General features: G+C 32.1%; 1 protein-coding gene and 2 non-coding genes across 3 annotated transcripts; all 3 read right to left on the bottom strand.

Annotated features, from left to right (window-relative positions):
- Window positions 1-7110: 7110 nt before the first annotated feature.
- LOC115983090 lies at window positions 7111-7213 on the bottom strand. The gene has a single exon (XR_004089891.1). It is a non-coding gene; the product is annotated as a U6 spliceosomal RNA (small nuclear RNA).
- Window positions 7214-10581: 3368 nt separating this feature from the next.
- On the bottom strand, window positions 10582-10684 carry LOC115983089. Its single transcript, XR_004089890.1, has one exon. It is a non-coding gene; the product is annotated as a U6 spliceosomal RNA (small nuclear RNA).
- Window positions 10685-14803: 4119 nt separating this feature from the next.
- On the bottom strand, window positions 14804-17929 carry LOC115982879 (nuclear poly(A) polymerase 1-like). Its single transcript, XM_031105614.1, has one exon. It carries the CDS (start codon window positions 17193-17195, stop codon window positions 15090-15092), a length of 2106 nt encoding a protein of 701 aa, XP_030961474.1. The 5' UTR covers window positions 17196-17929; the 3' UTR covers window positions 14804-15089.
- Window positions 17930-21852: the final 3923 nt, after the last annotated feature.

Here is a 21852-nt window from a genome sequence, read left to right as displayed (position 1 = left end):
TAGCAAATTATATCATTTCACTGCTTTACATTAAAATTTAAACTAAGTTTATGTGCGCAAAGCATCGATGCAATCAAAAGTCAAACAGTATCCATTCCTCTTTCATAGCAAAGTCACCCGTAGGCAAACATTTTTAACCTACATCTGAAAGGATATCAAGAGAGACTAATTTTACAGTATTGTACGCACCTATGGTGGATAAATTTCTCATCAAACAAATTGGCAATTGGCTAAACATGAGCCTAATTTTCTTACTCCGCATAACGGGTTTAATGTATGCTGTAAGCTTGTAAGGTTGAAACAGTTGCTGACTAAATGGAGGCATTGTACTGTTTGTTCAAAAGAAAATTGCCAACAATATATTAACAAAAAATATAAAAGGAAGACTAATGAGCCAACAATCAATACTGTTAAGGAAAAACAACAAAACAAATAACAGAACAAAAACAAATCACTAAAACTCAGGAAAGGTTGCTCTATCTGCAGGATGGGAAACCAAGGGATCTTATATTTCTTTCTGCATTCGTATATGTAAACAACTATCATAATATTTTCTTCCTCGTTCAAAAAGAAAATCAGAATCTTAAATTATGTGAGGAAATAAGGCACATCACAACTTCATCAGTGAACATTTAAAAGCAAATCTGTATAAAAGGTTAAGAGTACAAAAGAATTCGATTCTTCTAATGACTATTAAAAGTACTAAATATTTTCATCTATATCTCACTCTTTTTTTTGTAAAGGATGTGATTTAGTTCTCAAATAAAATCAATTTCAGTTAGAGACAAATAAAATAATGACATAAAATTAATTATTTAATACATTAAACGTGAATAATATGACGTATATGAATCTTATAAATCTTTTTTTTTTTACAAGAGAAGCCAATAACAATATAAATACTCCATAAATAAAATTATAAATACATTAATTATTGGAATCAGCATCAACTTCAAAAAACAATATATTTTTCCTAAAAATCAGCCATTAATTGTTTTCACCTTTTCACGAATTAATTCCAAATTATGTGTACACCATAATGAAAGTGACAAATATAAATGATTTTTGAAAATATTTTTTTTACCAAATATATATAATGTAAAGTGATAGGTGTGAGATAATCTGATACTTTAGATATATCTTCCTGGCACAATTTGTATATAAATCTGTCTCCGCCCCTCCCCTCCCCTCCTTCAAAGAATTATTTTCTTCTCATCCCTCTCCTAGCAAGCACCCATTTATACCCATCCCACCCCACTCAACATTTAATTTATATTTTATTAAAATTTGATTTAAAATGTTTTATATATATTAAATTAAAACCCATATATATATAACAATAAAATAATTCAATTATTAAAAAATCGTTTAAAAAAAGATTCAAACATAACAATATAACAATCATAAATTATAAATTTCTACCAAAACATATTATAAATATAAATAAATTTAAAATATAAACTCAATAATATAAAAACAGACATCATCAATTTTTCAATTTGAAGATTATATATATATATATATATATGAGTTGGGTTCAAATTACACCTGGTGTAACTCTAAGCAATGTTACACCACTCAATATTTTTTAATTGGATGCAAATATTGACAAATTCACCGTTAGATTATATTATCTTCATATATTTTTCATGCTTGCAAAATTTCGAGGTGATCAAAAATTAATAGTCATGTTATCAATCAATTGTTAAAATTCAAATTTTTGTAGTTTAAAATAATGCATAAAAAATGAGTTTATAGATCAACTAGTAAATAGCATCCGATTAATATGAAAATTAGCATACATATTAAGAATATATAGAACATATAATTCAACGGTTGGATTTTCAAAATATTAATTCAATAACAAGTTATTGGGTGTTGTAACATTGCTTAGAATTATATCAAGTGTAACTTGAACCCAACCCTATATATATATGAACTATTAAAAAATCTTTAAATATATTTTCTTATTTTTAAACATAAACATGGCAATTGCCTTGAAACTACTTTGGGAGGAGGATTTAACCCCCTGTCACTGCCCCATTTGCTATGCGAAGCGGATTTAAATTTTCATCCCTTGTTCAAAAGGAAGGGGCAATTTTTTTATGGATTTTCTGTTAAAGTGGGGCAATGATGTGAATTTTGGAAAATATTTAAGTACAATTTTGATTCCTAATGTTTGTCCAATGTGTCAAAACAGTCCCTAATGTTTCACGTGTCAATTTAGGTCCAATCTTTTTGGTATTGTGTCAAAATAGTTCTTACATTAATTGGTGAATGGAATAGGCTAACATGGTTAAAAATGATTTTAAAGTATTACATTTTATGTCAATAACCCGAATAAGAAGCTAATCCAACCACACTGCAAGAAGGGACATAAAAAACAAAAAAAAATGTGAAAAAAATATGTAGAAGTAACATGTTAATGTATGAAATATCTTTCTCGGTTGCTTTTTTGGTCTAGACAAAGTTTTTCTTCAAAATAATTTGGAGAGATCCTCCAAACTCTCACTAAAAAATAAATATAATTATATATTTTGAAAATCAAATCATTAGATTATATGTTCTTTATGTTGTTAAAATACATGTCGAATTTCATTCAAATGAGATGTTAATTACTATTCGTCCTTCAATGCAATCTAGTGGTGGATTTGTCAAAAGAAAGAAAGATGATGTCATAGACTATAAAGCCCACATGATCCTCTAATCCAATACAGTCAGTTGAAGATCCAAATATATAAAAATTAGAACATTCATATCAGTTCATGCAAAAATTTCTATCTATTTTAGCATAAAAACTTACTTTTTCTATTTTACATGCTTTATTTTCAAAACATCCCACATCAAATTATCTATTTTACACTATATTTCATTAAAATATTAATTTTTATTGATTTTTTTAATTGTTTATCTTTCTTTACACGCAACAACCACCATCCATTCTCTTTTCATTCTCGAGATACATAAAGAAAGAATAAGCAACAAAATGCAAAATGAATAGTGTCAGTGTAAATTTACACAATTACTGTAACAAGCTTGTAAATTTACACAATTATACATAGACTGATGTGGGTCATTTTTAGGCAAAATTGTGTGAATTCTACACATTTTTCTATTATACACGAACTGGCGTGAAGCTCTAAATATTAACTAATCATAGGCCCATGCGATGAGCAAGAGTATCTGATTCTTTTGTAATGAGATATGATATATAATTTATTTTTAGGTAAACTACGTATTTGGTCCCTACCCTTTACACCATATTTCAATTTAAACCATAACCTTTCACTGTGTCAATGTGGTCTCTAACCTTTCAATGTCGTATCAATTTAATTTCTACTGTTATCTCTTGGATGGAAATTATTGATGTGGCAAACGGCCAAAATAAAAAATTAGTTTCTCACTTTGTCTATTAATGTGGCAATAAACTAATTTTTTTATTTTGGCAATTTTTCACGTCAGTAATTTTCATCTAAGAGATAATAGCAGAAACTAAATTGACACGGCACTAAAAAGTTAACACCAAATTGGCACAATTGAAAGGTTAGTGATCAAATTAAAATATGGTGTAGAAGATATGAACCAAATACGTAGTTTACCTTTTATTTTAAAAAATATATATATATATATATTCGCAAGATTATATATTAGGATTAGTTATTAACAACAAAGTATTTTTCTCATGTGAAAATTTCATATGATATGTACCAAACTATTAATTTTCAAGTAGTCTATCTTTATATAAGAAATATTGGATGCCCTAAGAGTATTGGTTTAAAAAATAATTTTAGAAACTTTTTAGGGAAAAAGAAAAAAGCAACAAATTTTTTGGATATGCTTTTATATTTTCCATCAACATAGTATCAAGACTTTCTTATAATAGTCCATTAACAAATTCCCTAAAGGCACCCATTAATCGGACACTTTTTATATAAACCTTTACAAAACTAACCAATGGCAAGCAATGGCAGTTTTAAGAATTTTTTCTAGGGCAGTCATTAAGAAATCTAAATTATACAAAATCTAATAAAAAGATAACTTGAATATATCGATATCATAAAAAAAAAACTACAAATACATAAAGTTTTACAATTTTCTCCTACTAACAAAATGAAAATGCAAAAAATGGACTAATGAGGAATAAAGTAAGAATTAAAAATGTTGAGATGCTAAGTTGCACAAGTACTAACATAGGTATGAGTACAAGTACAAGGGTACTGCATTTCTTGAAAAACTAGGACACCGCACTTCTAGGGTATGGAAATTAATTAATTAATAATATATTCTTTTGGGTGTATTTTTAATATCTTTGGATATAATTTATGTTTATTGTAGGTGTAGGGGCAAAGGCCCAAGATCATACAATGGGCCTTGGGTCCCGTATGAAAATTCGACCATGTCCGAGGAGAAGGCGTGAGTGACAAAAGAGTTCCCGGTCCAATTTTTGTGGGCCTGAAGATGTTTAAAAGACGGTCCGAGGAGAAATGTCTCCTCGAACGTACCAAATATGGCTCAAACATGCACTTTGCCTACTAGAAGACTCCACCCCTAAGAGCATTAATAACAAGGATGAGTCCCACAAGCCCATAAGAAGGAAGAATGCGTAGGATGCCAAGGGAGAGGCTGTAGCTGCCACATTAAATGCATGGCAGCTACTTTTCTGGCTGCATTAATGTGGAGAGGACTTGTGAACAGTGTTGCCTTGACTACCACAACTCACAGAAAGATGGGGGGATGTCCGATGGGACAGGCACTCAAGTGAAGGTCCAGATAATCAACAAATGTAAGGCCCTGATAACTTGAAGAGGGCTATATAAGAGAGGGGAGTCCCCATGAAGAAGGGAGGGAGAAAAAAAGGAACGAAGAACAGAAGAACGGTGCTAGAACCATAGCCTTTGAGTAAGGACTGATATATATCCTACACGTCTCCTCGGACTGAATATCTAATGGACGTGAAGGGGGGTTTTCTTACTCTCGATTGTTGCATGGCCCAATTTTAGCTAATATACACTTCGTTAAAGCCTAGTTCTGTAGCCCACTCTCTATAAATTTATTGTCTCGGGCTCCTTGGGCCAGAACCCCATACCTGTTGGGCCTGGGCCCTGAATCGGGACCCTACAGTAGGTTATAAAATTAAATAACAACAATTAAATACTTAATAAAATATTTGAAAACATATATAAAACTATAATCTATGTTTATTTGGTTATCAAAAAATAATAATCTATGTTTATTTCATTTAAATAAATAAATAAATTACTAGATAATAATATCATCTCTAAAACAAAAAAATTTGAAGAGTATAAGTCTGACCAAATAAATTGCCAATGCTATAGAAGAAAACATATCAAAAATGCTATAGATTTTCTTTTTTTTTTAGAAGAAAGGAAAAAAAAAACATGTTATAGATTAAATGCATTGTTTCTATAATTTAATAAAAAAATTGCATTGTTTAGTTTTTTTTTTTTTTTTAAAAAAAAAGGTATTGAATACGTTCTTTTAATAAACAAAAAAAGAAAAAGAAAAAAAGGTATGTTCAGACTTGGACTTGGTCACATACTCACATGACCTGATGGATAGGTGAGGATAAATTCTTTCCCTCCAAATAAATTCCTCATTCAAGATTTCTACGCAACTGGAAGAACATCTTTTGCTATGTTCTACCACAGTTGTGGGAGAAATCAACCAGCCATCATAACTAAGCTACTGTGTTCCTGTAAAACCAAATAGAGTATAGAAACACCAACAACCACTGCCAAAAACAAAGAATTAACATAAACAAAGCACCCGATCCTTTACATTAAAGCAATGTTTATATGTATAAATCCAAAACTATTCCCAGTTGGTCATTTAGTGGCACACTACACGGCTTTAGGCCCCAACACCTCATAGCTAGAGAGACTAATTACACAATGATGTGTGTGCGTATGTTGGATGGATATATTTATTGACTGTAGGATTTGATGTGGACTGTTAACAGTTATTCATCACATGGAGGAATCACACTGGAAACTGTCATAATTTTTTTATCATTCTGCATTCCTATAAGTGAGCAACTGTCATTATTTTTTCTTCCTCTTAAAAGAAAATCAAATCATAACTTAAGGAAATCAGGCACACCACAACTTCATCAGCATATCAGGATTCTCTTTATTTGCCTCGCTTCATGGTTCTGATTTAGTAAATCTATGAGTGTACATGAGCGCCACATAATTTAAAGAGAAATGTTATATCCACAATATTTTCACAATAAATCAAAAATGGCAGATTGTTATTGGCAAACAAAAAATTAATTTTAGTAGTATGTTTAAATTAAAACCAGTAACAACTTACTACCAAAGATTTATTGTGAAAATGTTATAAACGCAGAACATTTTTAATTTAAAACTTCATTCCACCAAATAATGAATGCTAAACTGATTTACTGATTTCAAAATGATGTGACACTATTACTTACCTTTAGATTTGTTAACTACTAAATCTTTCCCATAAAATGAACTCTCTCCATTTCAAAGCAAATTGGGAGGCTCTTTTTGTTTCATGAGTATATTCAGCATCATGAACCTTGGCAAGAAAATCTACTTCCACATTTCAATCAAAATACACAGTATTGTGTGGCTGAACTTTGGTTTCGTCTATCTATTCAGTTGTTCCTTTTCTATTTTTCTATAAAGTTGTTGACAAAAATAAAAAATTTACCTAATTGATTTCCTCGGCTTTGTCAATATAACTCTGCATCAGCATCTTGAAATGTTTGCACCACCCTGGCTAGAGAATCGATAGATTAAGAGGCGCCTGTTGGCATTCCATACTTCTCCTTAAAAGGCCTATCCAAAACAGAAACAATCCAATTCCTGAAGCATGACTTATCCGCACACAAAACAAAAAAAATAAAAGTCTTATAGCAAAAGAGTCAGGAATAGCACTCATACCTAACAAACTTCTAGCCTATAGACTATTGAGTTGATTTGAACTTCAAACTGTAAACTTATATCTATGCCCAAATGGAGTTCACACACACTAAAACTACCCATAACATTCATGGCAGACTCAAGTGTGACTCCAATCAGTTTGGTTAGCTTCAATGAGAACCAAATCACTCATAACATGGCAGATCCAGTGATCATATGTTTTATGTGTGTCATCCTTGAGGAGGGGCAATGTTAATCTTCTCTGTATTGTTCCAATTTCATTGAAAACACAAAGCCAGCACTTAAGGTCAGCGGATAGGGCCTGGGAAATCATGACTATTATTTGGGGCGACGTTTATATCAATAAATGGGACACAAAATTTGTCACAATTTTTTCCACAATTATTTAAAAGTGATTTATCATGAGTGGTGGACAATTGTTATTACATAGACCCATCTTTTCTTTTTCCTTTTTCACTATCAACAAAATTGTGGCAAAATTTGTCCCTAGACGGCTAGACTTATTGTGTAGCACCATTCTTTTTTCTCCCCACTTAATTAAAAAAACACTCCTACCATTTAAGAGTTCTTTGTTTAATATATAGGATTAGAGCTCACATGAGATTCAACCAATCAAGTGATTATTCAATAATAATATCTTCTTTTGTGATGCCCCCATATATGTAATTCCAACCCACCTCCACCTCTCCCCTATTTATCTATCTCCCATGAATAAGAATACATATTGCTCATGATTACCATAGGGCAATATGTAAGTGCCTCAAAATTAGTTTTGGAGGAGATCCAAATTATTGAATTTCACATCATTATTGGAGGCACAATATTCATTTCAAATGGCTTAGAGCAACCCAAAACTTAGGCTTTTCCCCCATTCTAATCTACAATATCCTTTTCTTTTTTCCCCTTTTTTCCCCCCAAACAGAAAAAAATTTACTCATTCTCAAAAAAATAAGTTTACCAAACATAAAACCAAGATAATCACAAACGAATGATACGAACAGTCCTGCCTAAAAGCATCTACCATAACAAAAGGCTGAGCAATTGAGCTCAGAAACCCCTCAAACCCCATACGCAGAGCCCACATACTCAACTCAAGAGCTAGGGAGTAAGCTTTCCCCTACAAACCCATTTGAAAGTTGAAAAGAACCACTCTGATCCTTTCTCAACCTCCTAATCTCCTCAACCATATTGATCACCTGCCATGTAAACTTGGGTTGATTAAACCATCCATGGAAGCTTTGGAGTCAACTTCAAAAACCATGACCTGCCACCATTCCTCCCTTGCTAGCTCAATGGCCCATCCCTATTAACTTCTGCTAGTTCAGTCCACATGGACACTTCTACCACAAAAAATTTGCTGGGCAAAACATGTGTAGAACACAAAGGAAGTTCTCATTTGAGTAACAGTTATCATTCTAATCACATCTCATTAGGTTTTAATTAACAACTGCAACTGGATACTAGTAAATTATATCATTCCACTGCTTAAAAGTGAAATTTAAAGTAGCTTATGTGTGCAAAGCATCAATGCAATCAAAAGTCAAACAGTATCCATTCCTCTTTCATAGCAAAGTCACCCGTAAGCAAACATTTTTAACCTACATATTCCTTCAACTTCACAAGTGAATTCTATCTAGGATTAAGAGAAGTTAAATACAAAATCACAAATTTTTCTTCAATTATCTATTTGAGAATCCAGACTTTGAATCTTTTCCCACAAATATGGCTGCAAAAATCATCATTTCATTCTTGCTCCAGAACAAATAAAAACCATACCCAGTGCTCATTGGCACATTGCTGTAGATTCCAAAACTTCATTGTTAGGAAATGGCAACGCCACAGAGTAGGAGATGGTGGCAAATCAACCAGATCCAACAGGAATTACATGGACCATAACCTTACATAATTAAGTTCAACCTTGCTCCAAAGGGTGAATATAGTTCCAAATTTCCAATAATCTTACTGCTGAAAATGCTTCAACATCTTAAGGATCTGAGGTTTTCTCCTTTTAAGGACATCATGGGAAGGTAATTTGCAACTACTTTCCGAGCTGGGATGGAAGGGGCTCATCCAACTGAAATTTGAACCATATCAAGAAAGACTAATTCCACAGTATTGAACACACCTGCGGTGGATAAATTCCTCATCAAATTGCTAAACTCTAGAAAGGTTGCTCTATCTATAGGATGGCAAGGGATCTTATATTTTATTTCTGCATTCATATATGTAAAGAAACTATCATCATATTTTCTTCCTCGTTGAAAAGGAAAATCATAATCTTAAATTATCTGAGGAAATATGGAACATCACACCTTCATCAGTATCGTCAACATAATGAACATTTACAAGCAAATCTACTTCCAAGTTATAACCAATTTAACTTCTTTTTCTGTTTTCTTTTTTCTTTATTTATCTTCACTTTGTTGACAAATTTTGCCTAATTGATGTCCTCAGCTTTGTCAAAATAATTCTTCAGTAGCTTCTTAAAATGATTGCACCACTTCAGCTACAAAAACAACCAACTAAAGGAAATCCTTAGAGCGTGATAGTAGGAACTAGCAATTGTACATATGAAACTTCTAGCCTAGAGAGTTTGATTGTACCTATGAAACTTATATATATGCCCAAATGGAGCTCACACACTAAAACCACCTGTAGCACCAGTGGCACCAATGAATTGTGAAAAGCTTAGATTGTCATTGACTACCTATGAAAACACCATCAACTAGAACATCCCAGACAGATGTCTAGATAACATAAAAAGTTTACATTAACCTTAGATGTCTAGATAACATTAGTAAGTTTTTTAAGGCAAAGCAACAATTGAGACAATCTCGGGTGCTCACTCTGGCATCCTACACGACCCCAATCCTCACAAGGGTTTTAACCTATACCCTAGACTCTCGAGTTCCTAGTCGGGAGACACTAATGACTTGTATTTTGGAATTTTCACAGTGTGGACCCAAGCAATGACAACCATTCAGCATTGCACAATGACAATTTATGGCAATGGGCTAGCCTATGGTCGCTCAATGACATTCAAGGCAGAGTAACTCCATCCATCAGTTTGCTTAATTTCAAATTTCAATGAAAGCCAGAGAAGTGATCATGTGTTTTATGGGCCGATGATCAATAATGTCATCATTCCCTCCTTTTTTGTACTTAGCCCAAAACTACAAATTGGGTTTTTATTTTTGCTCTTATGTCATGATTACATAAATAATTGGATAAAATTTTCATAGTTAAACATTTGCAGCTGTACCAATGTTCTAAATTTAAAGAATTTTATGAGTTTTAACAGCCAACTTTATTACAACAGTCAAGAGAAGCTCTAACTCAGCAAATGTAATTCAATGAAAATCTGGAATATAATTGTGCTAATATCCAAGTCAACCACCAAAACTATAGCGAATCCAAAAGGTGTGAATTATTAATAAGCTTCAACAATTCTAAAAAAAATTTCTATTTTAAAGCTTTAATATTGAAGTATAAGGACTATCAAAGATTCAAACTCTCCCTAAAAGAATTATGAGCAGAAGTCTCGGCTAACCTGTTGAGCAAGACTCCAAAACGCATGTAAAGAAGCAGAAAGTGCAAAAAGAACGAAGAAGACAGTGAAGCAGAATTCACGCAAGGATTAGGGAAAGAAAAAAATTTGGACCATTTCTCGATTTATGCGTGTCATCCTTGCGCAGGGGCCATGCTAATCTTCTTTGTATCGTTCCAATTTTATCGGATGTCCCCGAAGGGACAAGCCTTGTACTCTCGCTCTTGCTTATAAACATAGATAGCTTTGTGTAACTAGACAATGTGGGATCAGTTGGTTCCTAACTAGGAGGCCCAATTTAGTGAGATTTTGGGCTTCCACACGTGTCAGCATGGCATCGTTGTAACTATTCTTGGATGTTGAGTTTTTTTTTTTTTAAGTAGTGGGATACATTCTTTTGCACGCCCAATTTCCATGACTTGCTTGTAATTATGAGTGATCGACGAAAAGTAGCAAGTATATATGGGTAGAAACTGACAAGCACTCAAAGTTGCATGAGTTAGTAAATTGTGAAATTAAATGTGTCATTAGAATTATTCTTTAAGTAAATGTTGGTTATATACTAATGTGATTTTATTGAAGAGCAATTATATATACACTAGTAAAATCATAATATTTTTAACAACAATTAAGTTTGCAAGATTTTATTAGTTCTTATTTAGATTCACAATTGACATCACTTTTTTACTTACTACTATTGATTTGTCATATAAGTGAATGTGAAATTTTTTGTGTTTATATACTCTCTTTATTGAAAAATACAAAACCAATACTTGAAACAAGAGTAATTACTAATTATCTAGGGGTTGGCAGCTAGAAACTAAGGGTACACTGTATGTGATTTTAGGCACTCATAATGATGTCGTGGAAGCCTGAAGAAAGCAAACATGATGCTCTCTTTGATGGACAGAAATTAAACTGTTAGTTCCTAGGTAGTAGACCTTGAGTCCACAAGGGGTTCCTTGAATTCACAAGGAGATTAACTGGAATCCACCAGAGAAAAATTGGAAAAAAAAACTATCATTTTATTGATAATAATCTGATCTGCCTCTGACGGCTAGAAAACATATAAATACATCTAAAACCTTAATTCACACTAATTACACGATTAGGTAACAAAATACCGAAATTTACCAAAAATGGCAAATTTGAGTTAAATACAAAATCATAAACTACTAACCTTAAGGGTCGTCCCAAAACTAGTAGAGCCTTATTCTGACTTTTGAGCAAAAAGTTATTAAGGAAACAAAAGTTACTATAAATGGCAAAATCGCAGTTTTCAGGCCTAAATGAAGGAATTCGCCATTTCCAAGGGGTTCTTCATGGTAAAGCCATGACTATTGCCAGAAGGCCATTTCACTTTAGCCTACTAAATTTCAAGCAATTCCAACTCTAAGACCCATGATATTTACTAGTGCCTTTTTACCTTGCACGATGATTTCAGGTGCGCGTGAGAGTCTAGGAAGGAACCATTTCACTTGTATTCGATTATTTAAACAAATTTATATATATATATATATATATATATATATATATTTAAAAAATGAAGCGTAACATTTATTGTTGTTATATTCTTATTGAGCCACTTCATCCGCCACGTGATTGGTGACATCATTATTCTATTTCTTATTCATTTTTTAACTTTAATTTTTTTTATAATATTAAATATATTAACTTTACAAATTCATCCTAGGAAATTTTAACTTTACATATGTAGGAGCTTAAGAATTCTTGCATTTGGCTTTGGTATTTTTGGCTTTGCCTAACCTTGCTTTTGGCTTGAATTCCCTTGTCCCACATTGGAAGGAACCAAACTAGTGGTACTCTTCATCCATTGGTTCATGCCTTATAAGGCATGAAGAGGAAAGCTTTCCTTCCAATGTGGGACAAGGGAATTCAAGCCAAAGGCAAGGTTAGGCAAAGCCAAAAATACCAAAGCCAAAGGCAAGAATTCTTAAGCTCCTACAACATATAATTTTGCATTTACATTTCATCTACTTTAATTTATTTTTATAACTGAAAATTAAAATTAATGAAAAATAAAAAATCTTTTTTTTTTAATTGTCTTTAAAAAGGTATTTACAAGTCTGTCTTAATCATTGATTGTTGGAAAGATAAAACCTAACAATTGCCCCCACAAGAGGGGTCTAAATCAAGTATGTTATAAATATCCTACTAGATCAAGTTTGTACCTCCATTATCCTATTATTGACAAATTCACATGTGTTCCTTGATGTAAGTATTTTTTTTTTTATCATTTTATTTACAATACTAAATGCTCTTAATCAATTGTGTTTTTGTTGACCCGATTTGGGAAAAAAATCATATTATAATATGTTGAATTTTTTATTGTTGTCAAATTTTAGTTTATTTGGAAAACAACAGAATGGTGTGGACAATATAAAGAAGAACAGTTTGTACAGTTGAAAAAGAAGGTCTCTGCAATTTTCTTTCACTATTTGTAAATATTTTGTTTAACAAATTAGCAGCAAATTATTACGTCTTTGTTATATGATGTTTCAAGATGCTTGAGTAATTGTTTTAAGTGTTTACGAATATTTTATATTGCTCTTCCTCTTCCTTATATTATTAGTGTATTCTCTGATATTTTTAAGAAAACAAATTTAATTTTTTGGTTAAAATTATTTATTTATCTATTTATTATTCAAATGTTGGATTAAATGTTAGATTAGATTATGATAGTATTTACACAATACTTTTTTTTTAAAAAAATCTTCTTTTTTCAAAAAATTTCTCAATTTTTTCCCTTTGGAATTGTACTCTTGATTATTTATTTCTTTATATATTGTTAAGGAAAAAGAGTTACAATCATCATGTATAAAGTTACAACCAGCATTTTCACTCGGGAACAACCACATATTTCTATTGTGTGATTTCAAAGCCTTATTGAAAATTTTGAATTTGATTATGTATTGGATATTTGGCTTGATCACATCACATCTAACATGTTCTATATATTTGGGAGAATGAGTTTGACTTTGATGTGGGTTTTATTTTTCCCTTTCTTTTTTTATTTTTAATTGTAGTTTTGTTAAGTTTTATTAAAAAATTTAGATACATTTTTGGTGTTTTGGATGGTAGGGCGGAAAAAAATAGGTTTAAACTTTTACTAAAAAATTAAGGCCAGGGGATTACCTTTTTTTTCATATCTATATTCTCTGTTGAAAAATGAAGACTAAGACAGGAGTTTCATGGAAAATAGAAAAGCCCTATCTCGAATTTTAACCGATGACTTATGCCTATATTCTTAGTTTTGAAGAGCGTGACTCTACCGCTTAGTTTAAAGGGCCCATTTGAATTCAATTCATGAATTAGTCCATTTTGAATTTATTGTATTTAAAAAGACTTTCGAGCCTTTGTTACGACACAGAAGAACTAAATGGTTCAAATGAAATCCAATGAGAAAAAAAATGGGTAAGCTGTACACCTAGTTTTCTTGGGATTGTAGTATTTTTGATAACATGCCTTTTGAATTCTTGAAAAAAAAAAAAATTGTATTGTTTTCATTTTGGTACGACATAAATTATTTTATTATATTTTTTATTATTCCTATAATAAATGAAAATATGATTTATTAAATATATTATTATTTATTAAATTAGTCCAAATTGCAAAAAATAAATTTAATGAGATCACTTTAAAAAATTATCACACACAACAAGTGGCTTCACGCTAGTTCTTGAACACCTCCATTACTGACACTATAGTTTTTCCCCATTTGCAAGAAAAAGGAGGAAAATAGAAGATAACCTACTGCCACATCTTGTTAACTATAAAGGACCAGACTAACAGGATTTTGAAAGTAGTTTCCAATTCCCATTGATTATGAAATTCCAGAAAAAAAATAGTATGCTTTACTTGTATTCAATTTTCAATTTTCCATACCATTCAATTCATTTTCTTAAAATGAAAAGCAAAGCAGATTGGGGAAATATCTATAAGTAATCTAAAGTTAAGACAACTGGGCAAAAAATGCACAAGAGTAAATTTTTCTAAACGTACAGTCGTACACAGATCACCTAATTGCCAATGCAAACCAATTTGATTCTGTGTACATTCAGAATTAACATTCAAGAAGCTTCATAAAAACATTTCTCAAGAATGAAATCGCAGAATTGAGAATTCAATAAGAGACCAGCTTTCAATTGTCCAAATTCAATTATTAATACTCTCAATAGCCAAATTGAAGCAGATCTATTACAAAACACAATCACCATTATTATCACCAACAACTTCCACCTCAACAAATGTATATATCGAAGGGAGGGAAAGAAACAGCACATGTTGAGAGAGAGAGAGAGAGGAGTCAGAATCTCTAAAACTGAATTCATTCACTAAAAATTAATTTCAATACAAGAGGTCTGTAAAGGAAAGAAGCCTGTGTTGTAAACTGCAAACTTCCACTATAGCAACCAGGCCACCTCCAAAAAATAAGAAAAAATACAAAGCCCATCTAAGAAAAAATACAAAGCCCATCTTTGCAGATGTCATCAATGGAGGGATAAAAAAAGAGCATGAGGTCTGACACTCTATAAAGAATTCATTCCTTGAAAAATACTTTCAAGACAAGTGAATTTTAGTGTATTGCACTAGCAGTTTGCTCTAACCAAAGAAGTAAAATTAAACTTGATAAGTGGCTTCTGGGCACCGTATGAAGCAGGTACTACATTAGAGGATGGTGCAGTGGGCTCAAGTTCCTCTACCCCTCCGTCGTTCCTGAAGATATTAGAGCAATCTCTCCCTGTAGCCACTCCTTGCCCTACCCCTTCATTCTCGACCCTTGTTCCTTCACCAAAATTTTTTTGGGCTTCACCCATTGATTGTGCATCATCTTGAAATCTGTCATGTTCTTCGGAAGAACCTTGCTGGCACACAGATGGAGCAGGAACAATATCAGAAACAAGGATCACATCTGCAGTAGAGCTTGATGAACCACTGACAAAAGATGAAGCTCCCACCGGTGGGCTAAATTTGAAAGACCCTTCATTTCCTAAACAACTTTGTGAACAATCCTCAATAGGACATCTTGCAGTGATTGAACTATCATCTAATTTAGCTTCCACTGCCAAAGGTGTATTCTTAGTCCCTGCCACAGAATCAAATTTTCTCAACTTATGGCATGTGATAGATTCATCTATTTTTCTCTTCTTTCCATCACCAGCTTCATCAACTTCAGCAGCAGCGCCATTTTCCCTGGCTCTCTTCGGCCGAGCAGGCCTCACTCCACCAGGAAAGACAAACAGCGGAATATTATTGCGTTTTATGTGACATACGCCAATCCACATCCCAGGCTTTTTAAAGGTGTACATCCCCACCATGTTCTTAAATTCCTCAACAGTAAACCTTATATCAAACGGTCCACCTTCCTGAGCACAAACCCCTGGTTTCCGCTGCAAGCCCATAAAATAACAACGATGGAATCGTTTGGATTTGTCCAAACATTCTCCAGGATGTGGGTGGCACTGTAGCATCCCTCTTGTATCTTTCTCAATCTTTGAAGTCAGCAAACGAAGCCGAGATTCAACCCATCCTTGCCAATTCATTAAATCAACATCCTTCCGAGCAGTAATATCTATCTGCAGATAGTTCTTATATGCTTCAAAGAAAAGAAAACGCTCAAAAAGAGTATTCCAGCCAGTCACACTTGCATCCATTGCCTCACAAATATTGTTTCCCCTCTGAAATTCTTGCTGCATAATACACAGTGTACTTGAAGACACATTGTAACTGGAGTTGATGCAAGGATATACCGGTGTGATTATGGGCATTAAATCGTTCCTGTCTCTGAAATTTCTTCTAGGATCCCAAGACGGAAGCACCAAAGATCCTCCTTCAATGGGACATAGCAAAACAGGATTAGGCCACCGCCATTGGCTATACAGCTTGAAAAACCGAGAAACCAACAAACTAGGCAGTGCAGTTGGGTACAACTGGCATATCCGAGCAACCAGAATCGCCCAATTTATACCACCCAGAAACCCTGCAACATTCGAATAAACGCCACGCTGTTTAGCCCAATATCTTATGCATCTTAATGTCGTCTGAAAATTCTGGACATTAGGAACCATATGCAAGATCTTATCAGTAACTCTAGACCCATTAAGACTAAGCACACTCTTCTCATCCAAATCTTGCAGCAAAGTTGGCACAGAAAGATCCAAATCATCAGGAATAACCCACAACCCCAACTTTGCATAAAGAAGATCAATGGAAACCCCATCGAACTTAAACTTCATGACAGGAACATAAGCTTCAGGGACAGGATGCAACTCTTGTACTTCAGGCAACTCAGCCAGCATCCTCTGAAGCTCACCAAAGAAATCTTCCTCCCGAGTAACATGCCTCGGCCCAACACACAGCGTGTCAATATCTGCACCAGGGCCATTCACACCCAACCGATAAGACCCAAATGTAAAGATAACAGCATTGGCCTCTTCCACCACCTCCTCATTATACCCCTTAGCCTCAGTAACCTTTTTGACCCATGCTTTCACAATTTGGTCCAACCTCCCCAGCACCTCCTGCCTTTTCAGAGATTCTTCACCACTCTCGTATAACCCTGCATCCTCCATAAACTTCTGTAATTCCCGGGTCCTATTCATATCCAATTCAGCAGGCTGAGCAGTCGAAATCGGTTCCCACATTCCAATCCTAGGCGGCGGCGGTGGCAGTTGATTCAATTTGGGCATTGCCATTATGAATGTCTCTCTTTACAATATTATAGTAACTAAAATTTACCCAAACAAGAAATAAGAAGAAGAAGAAAATACTGAATATCGAAAAAAGTTTAACAATCGGCAGAAAAATTCAATCAATATTCATTAATTTCATGAAAAAACCCTGTGGCCACAACAATGTAATACAATTCGCTTGGCGTATATTCAAGAATTACAGAGAAAATTAAAAACCCAGATACATATAAAAAAGGGTACAACTATTATCAGTAGTCAAATTGATAGAAAAATTACAAAGAGATATAGAGGTATAATGAAAACCCTAAAAGTGGGTATGCTTCAAGAAATAAAAAGTTTGGGTTTGATTAATGGTAATAGTAAGCAATTTACAAGCACCTTTGGGGCTTTGGATCTCTCAAGGAAAGGGCTTTGGGTCTCTCAAGCAAAGAAAACCCTAATTGATAAACAAACAAGAGAAATCCCTCTTTCGCTATGACAACTTGGAGATCGGAAATTCTTGTTCGGCTTCGATTGAATTCTAGGGTTTCCGTTTTTGTTTGAGTTGGAGCGAGAACTCCAAGCGATCAAGGAAGATGGAGACGTCAGCCGATTGTTGCTCTTTCACGCAGAGAGAGATCTTTCTTCTTCTTCTTCTTCGATTCAAATTCAGACTCTGAGAGAGAAAGAGAGAGAGAGAGAGATTTGAAAACTGAAAAATGAGAAGCCCGTTGGGTGTTAGGAGTCGTTTTATTTTGTTTGAGGGCGGTGGAAGTGGAAATATCCTGCTTTATCACGTCAAATTATAAAAATAAAAATCAAGGTCGGTGGAGTTAAATATTTTTTCTTTTTTCTTTTTTTGATGGAAGAAAACCCATTATAATATTCGTTCCCATATACTTTATAGTATTAATTAATAATTTCTAATAATTTAAGTAATTTTTTAATAAAAAATTAGAGGATTAAATTGGTTTATATTTTCTTAATTTATTAATATATAGTATTATAATAATTTTAAATCTAATGTTACTTATTAGAAAAGGTTGAAAAACCTTTGGTAATAAGAATTGAAATTTGTGTTGCTCATTTTAGTCGCAATTGATATAATCTATATATATAATAATAGGTAAAGCAGAGAGGAAATCCAATTAAATTTCAAATTAAAATCTAATTATAATCTAATTTCACGCCACGTGTCTCATCTAATCTAAATTTTAGAATTTTGTGCCAAGTGAGTTAATTTAGTGAAAAAATTGAACTTCAATTAGAGTTTAATTTTGCACCACGTGTCTCATCTAATCTAAATTTTTAAATTTTGTGCCAAATTACATAATTGCATGTAAATGAATTGAAATATGAATGGTTATGGCAATCTGTAATGAGAAAATATTTTTAGATATCAAATAACAAAGTATATGCCAAAATAATCTGGTTACATTAAAGTTAAAAAAATTTATTTAAAATTATAGACATGTATGAGAGACATTCATAAGTGTGAAAAAAATGAAGCCAACATACATCAATGAAATTAGTGTAAAGTATGGGTACGTAGGCCTATTTTTTTTACAATTCATGTCCAAAATAAACATCTTTTCAAATTAAAATATGATATTTCCTAGAAAATATGGATTCAAGTTACACATTTTTTGGATAATTTATTACTATTAAATATAAGGGTCAAAAAACACTCATAGTAATGTCATTATTACTCCCTAAAAATTAGTGACTTAGGAATTAACTCTTCTTATTAAAGGGAAAAAAAATTATAGCATTAACTCACTTGGCACTAAATTCTAAAATTTAGATTAAATGAGACACATGGCACAAAATTAGACTCTAATTGGATTTCAATTTGAAATTTAATTAGATACTAATTTGGCACAAAATTTAAAATTTTAGATTAGATGAGACACGTGGTGCAAAATTAAATTCTAATTGAAATTCAATTTTTTCACTAAATTAACTCACTTGGCACAAAATTCTAAAATTTAGATTAGATGAAACACGTGGCGCAAAATTAAACTCTAATTGGATTTCAATTTGAAATTTAATTGGATTTTCTCTTTACTTTACCTATTATTATACAACATATAGACGAGGAGTCCAATATAATAAACCATAAAAAACATAATCATATAACTAAAAAAAATTCAAATTTATAAGTCATTTATATATATATATATATATATTAATAGGTAAAACTTAGAGAAAGTTGAATTAGAATTTAAAATTATAATCCAATTTTGCACGTGTCTAAATTTATGTGGAGACTACACCATAATTATCCACTTAAGCATGTGCTATGTGTTTACTTAAGTTTTTTAATCTTTGTGTTAAGTGAATTAATGAGTGCAAAATACTAAGAATCTGATATTAATGAACTATAAAATTTTAAATAAATAAAAAAACAATTACATATACTCAATAAAAATCACCACATGTTTCTCAAAAAATAAATAAAATAAAAATCACCACACGTTCTATCTTATTAAAAATTAGAAGGAAAAAAATGATCATAAGTAGTATTAAATTTAGGTAAGAATTTTAATATGTGACTAATTATATTTACTTTAAAAAAATAATTTAACTAATTAGCTATATTTTATTATTTTATGATAAAAATTGTATTTAACTTTAAATGTATCTATACGTATGCATGAATGCATGTGTTACATGTTTTTTTTTTTAATAATAATTTGGCTAATTATTTATATTTTTATAATAAAAATTTTGTTTAATTTTAAATGCATCCATGCTTTTGCATGGAGTTACATGCTAGTTGAATATAATTAAAGAACTTATAGCAGTAAAGTAAAACATTTAGATTTTTAATAAATTTATTAAAAGTGCTTTCAAATGCCTTTACAATGACGTATGTTTTAGTTAGCTCAATTAGTAGAGTTTCTTGTTAAATAAAAGATTTAGAATTCGACCTCACTTATACTAAAAATTGCTTGATGTCTTAACCTGATAATAAAGATCAATCATTATAGAGCGGACACCACAAATTATGAAATTCTACTAGTATTTATCGGATTCATATAAATATAAGATAGGTATAATAAAAATAACTAGTCTCATACATACATTATGGGCATGCTTAAAGACATCTTTTAAAAAAAATAAAATTCATGATGTGAGGAAATTCATTATGCTTAAAGACGTACAGTATTTCTTTCTGCATTCATATATGTAAACAACTATCATAATATTTTCTTCCTCGTTGAAAATGAAAATCTGAATCTTAAATTATGTAAGGAAATAAGGCACATCACAACTTCATCAGTATGGTTAACAAAAGGAACATTTAAAAGCAAGTTATAACCCATTTCACTTCTTCTTTTTTTTCTTTTTTTTTTTTTTAATCTTCAAGTTGTTGACAATTTTTGCCTGATTGATGTCCTCAGCTTTGTCAAAATAATTCTTCAGCAGCTTCTTAAAATGATTGCACCACCCGGGCGACAAAAAAAAAAAACTGACTGAAGGAAATCCTTAAAGCATGATAGTAAGAACTAGCAATTGTGCCTATGAAACTTCTAGCCTAGAGAATTCGTTTGTACCTATGAAACTTATATCTATGCCCTAATGGAGCTCACACACTAAGACCACCTATAGCACCAGTGGCACCAATGAATTTTGAAGAGCTTAGATTGACATTGACTACCTATGAAAACACCATCGACTTGAACATCCTAAACAGATGTCTAAATAACATATTAATTAATACCTTAGATGGTCACTTAATACTAAATTTTGCCATGTTCTGTCACAGAGTTAGTGAAATGAATAAACTCCCAACATTAGTAAGTTTTTGAAGGAAAAGAAACAATTAAGACTATCCAGGAATTTGATTCTTATTATATATAGATTTTTTTTTTTTTTTTTTTTTAAATCCAGTGAAGTAAAACAATGGCTATGTTATATTGTTCCTATATATTAATTGATAATTCCTAATAATTTAAGTAAAATTTTAAAGGATTAATAGGTTAGACATGTTCACCAAAAAATTGTTCATTGAGTAACTGAATTTGAGCCAAATGCTTCCTCCCATTAAAGTGAGAAACCGAGTTGTTTTCTTTAGTGCAGCTTATATTACAAATGTTGAACCTTAAAGTGGATTATCTCACACTAACAACTTCTTTCTTCTGTCTAGGTCCACTTTTGAAACTCTCTTTTATGGCTCCTCTTTTGTAAGCTAGTCATATTTCTTTGCAGTTGAAGTCAAAACAATCTTTGGCTAGCCTTGCTGTTTCTCCTTTTGATTTGTAATAGTTCTCTGCTTCACGCCTTTGGTAGATACATTCTTTTTCGGCTTCTCAACTAGCTTCTTAGTTTTCTTTGCAGTTGAAGTTTGAATAGTTAGCTGACATATATCACAAGCCCACTCTTTTCAGACTTCCTCAGGAATGAAAATCATGAGGATCTCTAGTTAGCAAAAAGAAGTAGCATGGAAAGTGTGGGGGCAAAAAGAGATATGGGAAGGAGTTGGTTCGTTCACTTCCGCTGCACAAGGTTTCAACTAAGTTTTTTATTGAAACTAAGTGGTAAGTATTGAAAATTTTCGATTTTGATTTATGAGAACATGATAACAATGTTTTCCTCCATTGGTATAAAGCTTTCATGCTCTCCCAAGTCTCTTTGAGCCTGTAGAAGCCAAAGGAAGCAAGCATGCGAAGTTTCA

Source organism: Quercus lobata, chromosome 3 (assembly GCF_001633185.2).
Source record: "Quercus lobata isolate SW786 chromosome 3, ValleyOak3.0 Primary Assembly, whole genome shotgun sequence".
In the NCBI taxonomy this organism is placed as follows: Eukaryota; Viridiplantae; Streptophyta; class Magnoliopsida; order Fagales; family Fagaceae; genus Quercus; species Quercus lobata.
The sequence above is the reverse complement of the archived record's forward strand: the minus strand, read 5'-3'. Positions and strand labels throughout refer to the sequence as shown.

Bases quoted from the DNA above. Each gene is read 5' to 3' on its own strand.
- LOC115982879 (XM_031105614.1), bottom strand. From the start codon at position 17,195: ATGGCAATGCCCAAATTGAATCAACTGCCACCGCCGCCGCCTAGGATT.